Here is a 13,459-nt window from a genome sequence, read left to right on the forward strand (position 1 = left end):
ATACTCGTAGGACTTGGAAGAGGCCGTAACGCCACAGATACGAAATTTACTAATGAATTAATGATAGATTAGTTACAAAGAATGCATAAAAACACCATAAGGGGATAAAAATTAAAACCATAAAACATAGGAGCAGAATTGAGCAATTAGGCCCATCAAGGCCCATCAAGTGCCATCATTGCTGATTTATTATCACTCTCAACCCCATTCTCCTGCCTTCTCCCTGTAACCTTTGACACTCCAATTAATCAAGAAACTATCAACCTCTGCTTTAAATATACTCCATGACCTGGTCTCCACACCCACCTGTAGCAATGAATTTCATAGATTCACATCCCCCGGCTAAAGAAATTCCTCCTTATTTCTGTTCTATATGGACCTTCCTTTAGTCTGAGACTGTGCCACCTGTTCCTAGACTCACCCCCTGCAGGAACCATCCTCCCTACATCCACTCTATCCAGACCTTTCAATATTTGAGAGGTTTCAATGAGATCGCTTCCCCCCCCACCAAGTCTTCTGAACTCCAAGTACAGGCCAGAGCCATCAAATGTTCCTCATATGTTCACCCTTTCAATCCTGAAATCATTCTCATGAACCTCCTCTAGGTGTTCTCCAATGCCAGCGCATCCTTTCTTAGTTAAGGGGCCCAAAACTATTCACAAATCTGACCACTGCCAATATATAGCCTCAGCATTACATCCTTGCCCTTATAATCTAGTCTTCTTGAATTGAATGCTAACATTGCATTTGCCTTCCTTACCATAGCCTTAACCTGCAAGTTAACCTTCAGGAAATCCCACACAAGGACTCCCAAGTCCCTTTGCACCTCTGATTTTTGAATTTTCTCTTCATTTAGAAAATAGTCTACACCTTTATTTCTTGTACTGTACCAAAGCACATGACTATACATTTCCTCGTATGTTTCATCTGCCATTTCTTTGTCATTTTCCCAGTCTGCCTGAGTTGTTCTGCATACTTCCTGCCTCCTCAACACTACTCGTCCTTTCACTTTCTTTATATCATTCTCAAACTTAGCATCAATTCCATCATCCAAATCATTCACATATAATGTGAAAAGATGCAGTTCCATCACTGACTCCTGTGGAATACCATTAGCCACCAGCGGCCACCAGAAAAAGCCCCTCTTATTTCCACTCTGTGCCTCCTGCCAGTCAGCAATCTTCTCTCCATGGTAGTATCGTTTCTGTAATAACATGGGCTCTTATTTTCTCAAGCAGCCTCGCGCATGGCACCTTGCCAAAGGCCTGAAAATCCAAGCAAACAATGTTCACTACTCTCGTTTGTCTACTTTGCCTGTTACTTCCTCAAAGAATTCCAACTGATTTGACAGGCAAGATTTCTGCTTAAGGAAACAATGCTGACTTTGGCCTATTTTATCATGTGCCTCTAAGTACCCCAAAACCTCACCCTTAGTAATGGACTCCAACATTTTCCCAACCACTAAAGTCAAGCTAACTGGCCTATAATTTCGTTTCTTCTGCCTCCCTCCTTTCATAAACAGTGGAGTGACATATACAATTTTCCAGTCCTCAGGAATGATTCCAGAATCTAGTAATTCTTGAAAGGTCACTACTTATGCTTCCATAATCTCTTCAGCTACCTTTTTCAGAACCCTGGGGTGTAGTCCATCTGGTCCAGGTGATTTATCTACCTTCAGACCTTTCAGCTTCCCAAGCACCTTCTCCTTAGAATTGCAACAATACTCACTTCTGCCCTTGACACTCTCAAATTTCTGGCATACCGCTAGTGTCTTCCACAGTGAATGAAGACTGATGCAAAATACTTATTAAGTTCATCCTCTATTTCTTTGCCTCCCATTTCTACCTCTCAAGTGATATTTTCCAGCTGTCTGATATCTAGTCTCGACTCTCTCTTACTCTTCATACATATGGATTTGTGAAAAAAACCTTTGGTATCTATTTTTATATTATTGATTAGCTTCCCTTCATATTTCATCTTTTCTCTCCTCGTAGCTTTTTTGTTGCCTTCTTTTAGTTTTCTAAAAGCTTCCCAATCCTATAACTTCCCACTAATTTTTGCTACTGTATATCATTTCATAGCTTGTCGCACCAGACAGCTATCCACTCTAGTGTTGTTTGGTTGATGTTGAGCAGGTCAGTGTCAGCTAAATCAGGTGAGAGTGGGCAGTTGCGCAGAACGTCTTCAATGTTTTGCACCCTTTCGCCACACTCATAGGATTCGCTGGTCTTTAAACCCCACTTCACCATATTGTCTCCTGTCCTACAAACTCCCGCTCTCGCTCTGTTGAGAGTGCACCACTTCTGTCAAGCAGTGCCCCGTCTGGCAACATTTCTGTGGGGTCTTGCACTGTAGTGTTTGGTGGGGTTCTGGCTTCTGTTTGTTGCCAGAGATCAATCCTGTATGTTTGGGGGGATGTTCCGTGCAGTAGTTCCTCTGTAGCAAAGCTTTTCCTTGATTTTAGGCCGTTGGAAACTGGCACATGATGATGTAATGGGTGCCGTGGATCCGAGTTCTGTTTACCTTTTTCAATTTTTGTTGTAGTGTGTCTTCGGATCTCTGGGGGAGCAATGCCTGCAAGTCTGTAAATTATGTTAGTGGGTGTGGGGCGCAGTGTGCCTGTGATTATGCGGCAGGCTTCGTTAAGCAATGGGTCAATTTTCTTCGCCTGGGCTGAATGGAATTAAGAGTAGGTGGTGTCCACAAAAGAACGGGCTACCACAGGGATCAGTCCTGGAATCCCTACTATTTAATGTTCACACAAACGACCAACCAACCTTTCCTAACACACGCAGGTTTATCTATGCAGACGACCTACGCATAGCAACACAAGCTAACTCCTTCCAAGAAGTTAAAGTACGACTTACAGCAGCCCTCGAAGCAATGAAGCAGTATTATGAAAAATGGTCTCTGAACTCAAATCCATCTAAAACTCAAGTGTGTGCATTCCACCTGAGGAATCGAGAAGCAGCTCGGAAACTCAAGATCTTCTGGTGTGGGAAGGAGCTCAAACACCATCCAACTCCAACTTACCTGGGCGTGACACTGGATAGGACGCTCTCATTTGCCACCCTCATCCAAAAACTCCGAGAGAAAGTTGGCTCTCACAATTCTCTCTTGAAAAAATTAGCAGGCACGAAATGGGGAGCTAATGCTCACACACTTAGATCAACTGCCCTAGCACTCTGCAATGCACCTGCAGAATACTGTGCTACTGTATATTATATCCCCTCTCTTTAGCTTTTATGCTGACTTTGCCTTCCATTTTCAGCCATAGTTGCCTCACCTTCCTTTTAGAATACTTCTTCATCTTTGGGATATATCTATCCATCACCTTCCGAATTATCCCCAAAAATTGTCGTTCTGCCATCATCCCTGCTAGTGTCCCATTTCCAGTCAATTTTGGCCAGCATTTCTCTCATGCCTCTGCAATTTCCTTTACTCCACTGTAGTACTTCTACATCTGACTTTATCCTCTCCCCCTCAAACTGCATGGTAAATTCTATCATATTATGATCACTGCTCCCTAAGGATTCCTTTACCTTAAACTCCCTAATCCAATTTAGTTCATTACACAGCACTCATTTCAGAATTGCTGATCCCCAAGTGGGCTCAACCACAAGCTACTCTAAAGAACCATCTCATAGGCATTCTACAAATTCCCTCTCTTAGGATCCAGCACCAACCTGATTTTCCCAATCTAACTGCATTTCGAAAATCCCCCATGTCTATTGTAAAATTTCCCTTTTCACAGGCCTTTTCTATCTCCCATTGTAATTTGTATCCCACATCTTGGCAACTATTTGTAGGCCTACATTTAACTCCCATCAGGGTCTTTTTACCTTTGCAGTTTCTTAACTTCACCCACAAGGATTCTACATCTTCTGATCCTATGTCACCTCTTTCTAAGAATCTGATTTCATTTTTTACCAACAGCACTACCCCACTTCCTCTGCATATTTGCCTGTCCTTTTGATACACTCCTTGGATGTTATTAGAATAGAATAGAATAGTACAGCACAGTACAGGCCCTTCAGCCCACAATGTTGTGCTGACCCTTAAACCCTGCTTCCCATATAACCCCCGACCTTAAATTCCTTCATATACCTGACTGGTAGTCTCTTAAATTTCACTAGTGTATCTACCTCCACCACTGACTCAGGTAGTGCATTCCACGCACCAACCACTCTCTGAGTAAAAAACCTTCCCCTAATATCCCCCTTGACCTTCCCACCTTAAAGCCATGTCCTCTTGCATTGAGCAGTGGTGCCCTGGGGAAGAGGCGTTGACTGTCCACTCTATTTATTCCTCTTAATATCTTGTATTACTCTATCATGTCTCCTCTCATCCTCCTTCTCTCCAAAGAGTAAAGCCCTAGTTCCCTTAATCTCTGATCATAATGCATCCTCTCTAAACCAGGCAGCGTCCTGGTAAATCTCCTCTGTATCCTTTCCAATGCTTCCACATCCTTCCTATAGTGAGGGGACCAAAACTGGACACAGTACTCCAAGTGTGGCCTTACCAGAGTTTTATAGAGCTGCATCATTACCTCGCGACTCTTAAACTCTATCCCTCGATTTATGAAAGCTAACATCCCATAAGCTTTCTTAACTACCCTATCTACCTGTAAGGCTACATTCAGGGATTTGTGGACATGTACCCCGAGATCCCTCTGCTCCTCCACTCTACCAAGTATCCTGCCATTTACTTTGTACTCTGCCTTGGAGTTTGTCCTTCCAAAGTGTACCACCTCACACTTCTCCGGGTTGAACTCCATCTGCCACTTCTCAGCCCACTTCTGCATCCTATCAATGTCTCTCTGCAATCTTCGACAATCTTCTACACTATCCACAACACCACCAACTTTTGTGTCATCTGCAAACTTGCCAAACCACCCTTCCACCCCCACATCCAGGTCGTTAATAAAAATCACGAAAAGTAGAGGTCCCAGAACAGATCCTTGTGGGACACCACTAGTCACAATCCTCCAATCTAAATGTACTCCCTCCACTACTACCCTCTGCTTTCTGCCGGCAAGCCAATTCTGAATCCACCTGGCCAGACTTCCCTGGATCCCATGCCTTCTGACCTTCTGAATAAGCCTATCATGTGGAACCTTGTCCCGAGTATGATCTTCTTTCAGCCATGAATCAGTGATGCCCACAGCATTGTACCTGCCAATCTCTAATTGTGCTACCTTATTCTATGTACAGTGTGCATTCAAATATAATGCCCTTGTTTCTGTATTCATCACCGTTATTGATTTTGCCCCCATGTTATACTTCATCTCATCCCACTGACTGCAATTTTGCCCTATGATCTGCCTGTCAAGTCAAGTCAAGTTTATTGTCATTTAACTATATATCTGTATATAATGTATATAACCATATACAGTAATGTGTATAGAAACAAGACAATGTTACTTCGAACCAGGGTGTAAAGCACATGATAACTCATGAAGACACGGATAAAATCTACAGATGAATCACACATAAATAACAAACTAAAGTGCATTAATTTTAAATATTGGTAGGTACTGAACAAATTAGCCTTTGGTACTTTGAATATGATGCTGCCGGGAGTTCAGAACCCTAATGGCCTGGAGGGAAGAAACTGTTTCCCATCCTGACCGTTCTTGTTTTTATGCACTGTAGCATCCTACCAGATGGCAGAAAGTCAAAGAGGGTGCTGGATGGATGGGTGGGATCCTTAATAATGCTAACTATGCATTGCTCCTGATAAATGTTCCCAATGGAAGGTAGCGAGACCCTGTGATCCTCTTAGCTGTTCTCACAGTCCTTTGTAGGGATTTCTAGTCCAATAGTCAGCTGCTTCCGTACTAGATGGAGCTGCAACTTGTCAGGATGTTCTCAATCGTGCTCCTGCAAAATGCAGTTAAGCTGGGGGGTGGGGGGAGCCTTGCTTGTCTCAATCTTCTTAGAAAGTGGAGGCACTGCTGTACCTTCTTGTTCAGGGCGGTGTTAATAAGGGACCCAGTGAGGTCATCTGTGATGTGAACTCTCAGGAACTTGCTGCACTTAACTCTCTCTATTGAGTAGCCATGTATTCGCAGCCGCGTCCTTCTTCACAGTCTCACTACACACTGCATCTCCTTGTATACCGACTGCCCCATCCTCAAGGTTCCCATACCCCTACCAAATTAGTTTAAACCCACCCCAACAGCTCTAGCAAATCTGCCCGCTAGGATATCGATCCCCCTTGGGTTCAGTTATAACCAGTTATACCTTCCTAAACCTTTATAGATATATAAGGTATAACCTTATATACCTATAAAGGTATACTGTATATACCTTCCCCAGAAGAAATCCCAATGATCCAGAAATCTGAAACCCTGCTCTCTGCACCAATTCCTCAGCCAAATCATCACGTCTTACCCTCACTCACGGGTGGCACAGACGGTAATTCAGAGATTACTACCCTGGAAGTCCTGCATATCAGATTTCTGCCTAGCTCCCTATATTCTCTCTTCAGGACCTCTCCCATTTCCTACCTATGTCATTGGTACCAATATGTACCACAAATTCTGGCTGCTCACCCTCCCCCTTCAGAATGCTGTGGACCCCGTCTAAGACATCCTTGACCCTGACACCTGGGAGGCAAAATACCATCCAGTTGTCTTTTACACAGAATCCCCTGTCTGCTCCCCTAACTATCATTAACTGATCAAAGATCTGGAAAAATTGAGTATAAAGGGAGAAAATATGAAATTTTGGTAAGAAAACATTTTAAAAAGGAATATTACCTAAATGGTGGGTGGTTGCAGAGCTCTGAGGTGCAGAAGGGTCTAGGTGTCAAAGTTAAATTGATGTACAGCACAGGTGCAATGAAAAGCTTACTTCCAACAGCATCACAGGTGTTAGATAGACACAAGAAAGACATAAATCAGTGGCCACATTATTTATTTCAGAATGGGGAAGAAATGTGATCTAAGTGACTTTGACCATGGAGTGATTGTTGGTGCCAGGTGGGGTGGTTTGAGTATCTCAGAAAATGCTGACCTCCTGGGATTTTCATGCACAATAATCTCTAGAGTTTAAAGATAAGGGTGCGAAGAAAAACAAGAAAAATTTCAATGAGTGGCAGTTCTGTGGACAGAAACATCTAGTTAATGAGAGAGGTCATGGGAGAACAGTCAGACTGGTTCAAACTAACAGGAACTCAAATTATTAAGTACCTAGTAAAGTGCCCACTGAATGTATATAGTATAAAATAAAATAAAATTATACAAGAAAGGACACAATTTGAATAATTAAAGGCAAAGTGGATGATTTGCAAAAGGCTATTATGCAGAATAGGTAATTAGGAAACCCAGTAGAAAGTTGGTCTGCCTAAGTTTGTATTTGCCTCAGTTCAGAAGAATGAGAGGTAATTTTTTAGAAACATATAAGATCCTGAGGGGTCTTGAGGTGGATATAGAGGTGTTTTCTCTTGCAGAAGAGTCTGAATTAGCTGTTTAAAATCAAGGGTTACTCATTTAAGGTGAAGAGAAGATGGATCAATACACACAAAAGGCTGGAGGAAACCAGAAAAATCCTTTTCTCTCTTCTTCAAGGGTGATACATGTAGAGTCTATTTTTAAGGCAGAGATAGACAGATTTTTGTTAACCAAAGGACTGAAACATTCCCCTAGTTGGATAGGAGTATGGAGATGAAGCTATGGTCAGATCAGCCATGGATCTAATTCATGTATTCGTATGCAGAAACAGCAGCAGGTAGTACAGCTCGCCCACCTGCTCCTCGAATGAATAGAATGTGCGTTCTACACTGTGCAGGTAAACAATAAGGTGCAAGATCATAACAAAGTAGATTGTGAGGTGAAAAGTCCATCTTATTGTATGAAAGTCTGTTAACAGTGGGATACAAGCTGTCCTTGAGCTTTGTAACATTGGAGCCTTCTTACCAGCCTGTGATGCAACCATTCAGAATGTTCTCCACCATACACAGATAGAAATTTGTATAAGTCTTTGGTAATGTTCCAAATCTTCTCAGCCTCCCACTAATAGCAATAGCTGTGAAATTTAGTACTGTGGTGTATGAAATGTTTGATAAGAATGAGACGAAACATTATTACCTGAAGGGAATATTTTGAGAAGAGATACAAGAAGCGAGGTGTGGAGAAAAGATAAAAAGGTTTTAGCAAAGCAACAGAAGAGATTTACCTTTATGATCACAGGGATGAGGGGCTTCAGTTATGAGGTGAGCCTGTTCTCCTTTGAACAACAATAAGATCTGGTAGAGGGATTTAAAATCATGAAAGCAGGTTTGTTGAGGGAAATTGCTTCAAATGGTATGGATGGGTGGGAGGGAGGGGGTTGCTTTGTTGCTTGTTGTATTCTGTGTTGTTCTGCCAAGCATTGGGGACATGAAATGTTGGCGCCGTAATGTGTAAGTTATTAACACAAAAAAAGGCGTTTCACTGTATGTTCTGAATCTGAACAAAGACAGAGACATAAAATATAGGCAACTGACCAAAGAACCAAAAATAGTTTTATGCAGTGATTGATAAGGATTTTGATTGTATTGTGGACCTGGTAGTGGAAGCAGATTTGGGCAGATTCAATTGTCGAGTTTGAAAAGGATCTGGGTGTGTATTTAAATGCAAAGAATAGCATGGCTCCAGAGAGAAGGAGCCATGGACTACAGAAAACCAGCACAAAGATGACAGGCTGGTTGACTTCTTTCCATGCTATAACCATTCTGTGATTCTGTGATATAGAGAACCCAAGTTCCATTATTTTTCTTCAGTTACTGGTGGTAATAGCATCTCCTAATTATTCTTAGAAACTCAAAGAGAACAAACTAGAGCAGAGGAGGTTGGTTGAGGGGTGACCTTAGAGGGGAGCAATGGTTAAGGTGGTGGACACAGGGGAGGGCAGAGGCTCAGAAGGGAAAGACTGACTTGGTGCTGTTTCACCTGCTGAGTTCCTCCAGCTTTTTGTGGGTGTTGCCAGAAGATTTCCAGCATCTGCAGAATCTCTTGTGTTTATGTTTGTGGCCAGTTCAGATAGACATCTTGGAGAACAGGCATGGGATGCGGCGAAGGACCTGTTTCAGTGCCACACGAGTCTGATGCAAGTAGCAAATTCAACATTTAAACCACTTAAGCATGCAGATGGAGGTACTGCGCAGAGATTGAAAGGCGGTGACGAGACTGGGATGACATAACGTGCCGGCCGGGTGGGTGCGGGAAGAGGCGCGCCCTTCTCCTCATTGGCCGAGCCTTGGTGTTTTAGAGCGGCGAGAGAGGGAGCTGAACTGCTGTTCGGGGACGTCGCTGGTTTGTGTCGGCTGCTGCTCTCTGGTCACTGAAGTGGCGATGGCTGGCTTCACCTTCCTCCTCGTTGTTCTGTGTCTCTCGCCAGGTAGGGCACGGGTTGTTCATACTGCTTTCCCGCAGCAGTGTAACCGAGTCGGTCTCTTGTTTACAACGAAGTGGGTTCTTATTTGTATTCTTTATATGGAACGGGCTCCGAAATAGCTTTGCCGGGACTGAGCGGTTCCATCCGGACAGACTCTGTCTAATTTCTCGATGTCACTGGCTCCTTCTGTACCAGACACCGCTCCGAGTAGTAACTGCGACCTCGAAGCGACGTGGGTTTGTCAAACCCTTTTAATTCCACCTGTCTTTCTGTTAATTTTCTTTAAAACTCAAAAGTGTTGGGTCAAATTCAGCTTCACCTCATTCTCGCCAGATTTATCCCAACACGCACCCAATCCCTAAATCCAGAGCTGATTCCTTCCCTCCCGGTAACCGCCCTGATGCCGGTTCAGATGGATGTGTTGGTATATAATTATATGTCAAAGTGAAATGTTAATGGAATGACATCCAGCGAAGAGTGAATCCACTGATTTATTTAAGTCCCTGGTGCCCTGCATTGACGGTTTTCTGACTTCACATGTGACCCGAGTGACTCTCAGTCTAACCATGAGCGGTGAGAGATCTTCTGGAGTACACTGTACTCTGTGGTATGCAGTATCGAACGTTCTCTTACTGTATAGGGTGCCTTGATGTTTCATTGGTGTATCATTGCCTAATTCTTCGCTGTTTACAATGGTTTGTGCTGTAAAACCTTTGTTAAAATCTAATCTTTAGTTATTTTGCAGATTCACCTTAGCTCCCTTATTTTATGGTTCATTCAAGAACTGTGGTCTATCTGCCCTATGAATTCTCAAAGGTTCAATGCAAATTTATTATCAAAGAATCTGTAAATTACACACCTTGAGAAATGTCTGCTTACAGGCAGCCACAATGTAAGAAGCCGGAATAACCCAATTTTTTTTTAAAGAAAAGAACCAAAACCACTGCTCAGAGAAAGAGAAAAAAACACAAATCATGCTAACAACAGAAGCAAGGCAATAGCATTCTCAACCAGACTGAGTCCCCAGATCTGCTTCCAGAACAACCGGAGTAGGCCCAAGCATTGGTCCCAACTCAGCAGGGCAAGAATGCACGACAGCTGGATCAATTCAGAGCCTCGGATGTCATGGTCCGGTCCATGAAGTCCGCATTCCGGTTCACGGTCCGGTCCGTGGACTCAGGACTCCAGGACTTCCAGCTGTCCCTTGTTTTGGTTGAGTTAATCACAGGCACCTGATTCCTAGCTTGGGGCTTGGAATATAAGTAGCCTTGGGGACGACTGTGGGCTGCTGGTTTGTCTTGTCAAGATCCCCTGGGAGCAACCTGCCGGTGGAAGGCTAGTGTGGCCACTTGCCATCTTTAGGCCATGTTGGGGAACCATCCCCTCATAGAGCCTTGCTGTCGGTAGTCGGAGCTGTCTTTGCGGTATGGATTTGGCTGTTTCCTCGCCAGCTGAGTAGCCGTCAACCACTCCGAGCTAGATAGGGATCTGGCTGTTTCCATAGCCAGCCGAGGTCGCTGGCCGTAACTGTGACTTGGAGCAACCCCGATGCAGAGATGGAACTGTCTGTCGTTCTTTAGTGTTTGTCTCTTCTTGTCCTCGCCTCTGTTGGGTAAGTCCGGCCGTTCTGCCATCACCTGACAGATGATCTGTCCCACCTTGTGTCGTGGTCCGGTCCGTGAAGTCCGCATTCCGGTTCACGGTCTGGTCCGTGGACTCAGGACTCTGGGTCTTCCAGCTGTCCCTCGTTTGGTTGAGTTAATCATAGGCACCTGATTCCCATCTTGGGGCTTGGAATATAAGTAGCCTTGGGGTTGAGTGTGAACTGCTGGTTTGTTTTGTCAAGATCCCCTGGGAGCAACTTGCCGGTGGAAGGCTAGAGCAGCCAATTGCCATCTTTAGGCTGCGTTGGGGAACCATCCCCTCATGGAGCCTTGCTGTCAGTAGTCGGAGCTGTCTTTGCAGTATGGATTTGGCTGTTTCCTGGGCCAGCTGAGTGGCTGTCAGCTACTCTGAGCTAGGTAGGGATCTGGCTGTTTCCATAGCCAGCTGAGGTTGCTGGCCAAACTGAGACTCAGAGCTACCCCGGAACAGAGATGGAACTGTCTGTTGTTCTTCGGTGTTGTCTCTTCTTGTCCTCTCCTCCGTGCGGTAAGCCAGGCCATTTTGCCATTGCCCTGCAGGGGGATCTGTCTTGTCTTGTCTTTGCCTCTGTTGGGTAAGTCTGGCCATTCTGCCATTACCCGACGGATGGTCCTGTCCCACCTTGCTGTGAAGAAGTTGAGTCCCGGCTTGTCTAAGTATAAGTCCCGGCTCTATGTCTATGTACTGTCCTGTCTCATGTTGGTGTTGTGTTAAAGATGAGTCCCGGCTTTTCGTAGGATAAGTCCCGGCTCTATGTTAATGTACAGTTCCCAGTCTGTCTCCGAGTTCCAGCCACCGAGTTATCAGCCTCCGCAAGCTCAAGGCCCCAGGCCCCAGCCCCCAGCTGGCAGCCAAGCTCAGGTCTCTAGACCCCAGCCATGTCCTGTCCTGAAGACATGTCATGTCCTTGCCTGGTTCTAGGGTCCGAGCCCGAGGCAAGACCCAGGTTCTGGGTCTTTGTCCAGTCTAAGGCTCGGAGTCGAAGCCTTGTCTCCTAGTCCATGGTTTCTAGTCCTGGTCCCACTTTCCCTAGCCCAAGTCTGCGTTCTTGTCCCTGCTCCTTGTCTGTATCCTATCACGTCCCTTCTCTAGTCAAGTCCTGTTCCTGGTACTTCAGTGTCTGTGTCTTGCATTTGGGTCCGTTCCCAACACCCCCATTGTGACATAGGACCATACACGAGAGAGGGAGCAAAATCAGCCTGGCTCTCGCCTCCATTTCCATCATTCGGGCAGTCTATCTGTTGCAATGTTTAAATTATCCAAGCACCCGGTATTGCCTCACTTTAAGACCCAGACCTCGGTGTCACAATAAGCTTGGACTGTCCAGCCCGAAGCTATCCTCAATCTCACCAAATCGACTCGACGCTCCTGGGTTAGGTGGAAGAGCATTGAAACTCTTCTGCATCAACTCCTCTCCAAATCACTCACTCCATCCCTGGCAGCAATAACACCAACTCCGTCTGCGACCCTGGCTTGAACACACTGCGACTCAGAACGTCCCAGCACAGCTTCTTTTGCACATCGGTTGTACGTCGGTCTGTTTTGTGTGTGGTTTCCCCTCGTTCCCCTTAACTTTTCACCTTTTACCCTTAATCTATGACCTCTGGTTGTAGTCCCATCCAACTTAAGTGGAAAAAACCTGTTTGCATTTACCCTATCTATACCCCTTATAATTTTGTATACCTCTACCAAATATCTTCTCAATCTTCTGTGTTCTAAGGAATATAGTCCCAACCCATTCAATCTTTCCTTATAACTCAGGTCTGCCAGACCCAGCAACATCCTTGTGTCTTTCAACCTTGTTTACATCAAATGAGAGAAGAAGCCATTGTGCCTGAGGCAAGGTCCAAGCCATATGCCTCGGGGTTGCTCCTAGGTGTGGAGAATTGCAGATGCGAGATTGGCCAGTGTTGGGTTTCTATATAAGAAGCAAGTGTGAGAGAAGATCTGATAAAGGTATATCAAATCATGGAAGACCTAGACAAGGAAACAGGAATCACCAATATTCCTTGGTGGACCGTTCAGTAAGTAGGGAGATCAGTTTTACATTAATTGTTAGAAGGATTAGGGAATAGATAAGAGAAAATAATTTTACTCAGTGAGTGTGAAGAGTTGGAACTTATTCTCTGCAGAGATCCTGCGGATGAAAAGGTTAACTTATGAGGCGCATTTGAAGGCTCTGGGCCTGTATTCACTGGAGTTTAGAATCATTGAAACCTATCAAATATTGAAAGGCCTATATAGAATGGGCACGTGGCCAAGTGGTTAAGGCATTGGACTAGCGATCTGAAGGTTGTGAGATTGAGCCCCAGCCGAGGCAGCGTGTTGTGTCTTTGAGCAAGGCACTTAATCATACAGTGCTCTGCGACGACACTGATGCCAAGCTGTATGGGTCCTAATGCCCTTCCCTTGGACAACATCAGCGTCATGGAGAG

The 13,459-nt window shown here is 44.6% G+C and overlaps 1 protein-coding gene across 2 annotated transcripts in view; it reads left to right on the top strand.

Annotated features, from left to right (window-relative positions):
• Nucleotides 1–9,044: 9,044 nt before the first annotated feature.
• The window catches only part of LOC134350293 (prosaposin-like), a 39,922-nt gene continuing 35,507 nt past the window's right edge, over nucleotides 9,045–13,459 (top strand). For both annotated transcript variants that reach the window (XM_063055333.1, XM_063055334.1), the window contains exon 1: nucleotides 9,045–9,383. Coding sequence is in view for 1 of the 2 variants with exons in the window: in XM_063055334.1 (XP_062911404.1) it covers nucleotides 9,338–9,383 (46 nt within the window). In the remaining variant the exon portion in view is untranslated. The remainder of the gene's footprint in view (nucleotides 9,384–13,459) is intronic.

Source organism: Mobula hypostoma, chromosome 8 (assembly GCF_963921235.1).
Source record: "Mobula hypostoma chromosome 8, sMobHyp1.1, whole genome shotgun sequence".
Taxonomy (NCBI): Eukaryota; Metazoa; Chordata; class Chondrichthyes; order Myliobatiformes; family Myliobatidae; genus Mobula; species Mobula hypostoma.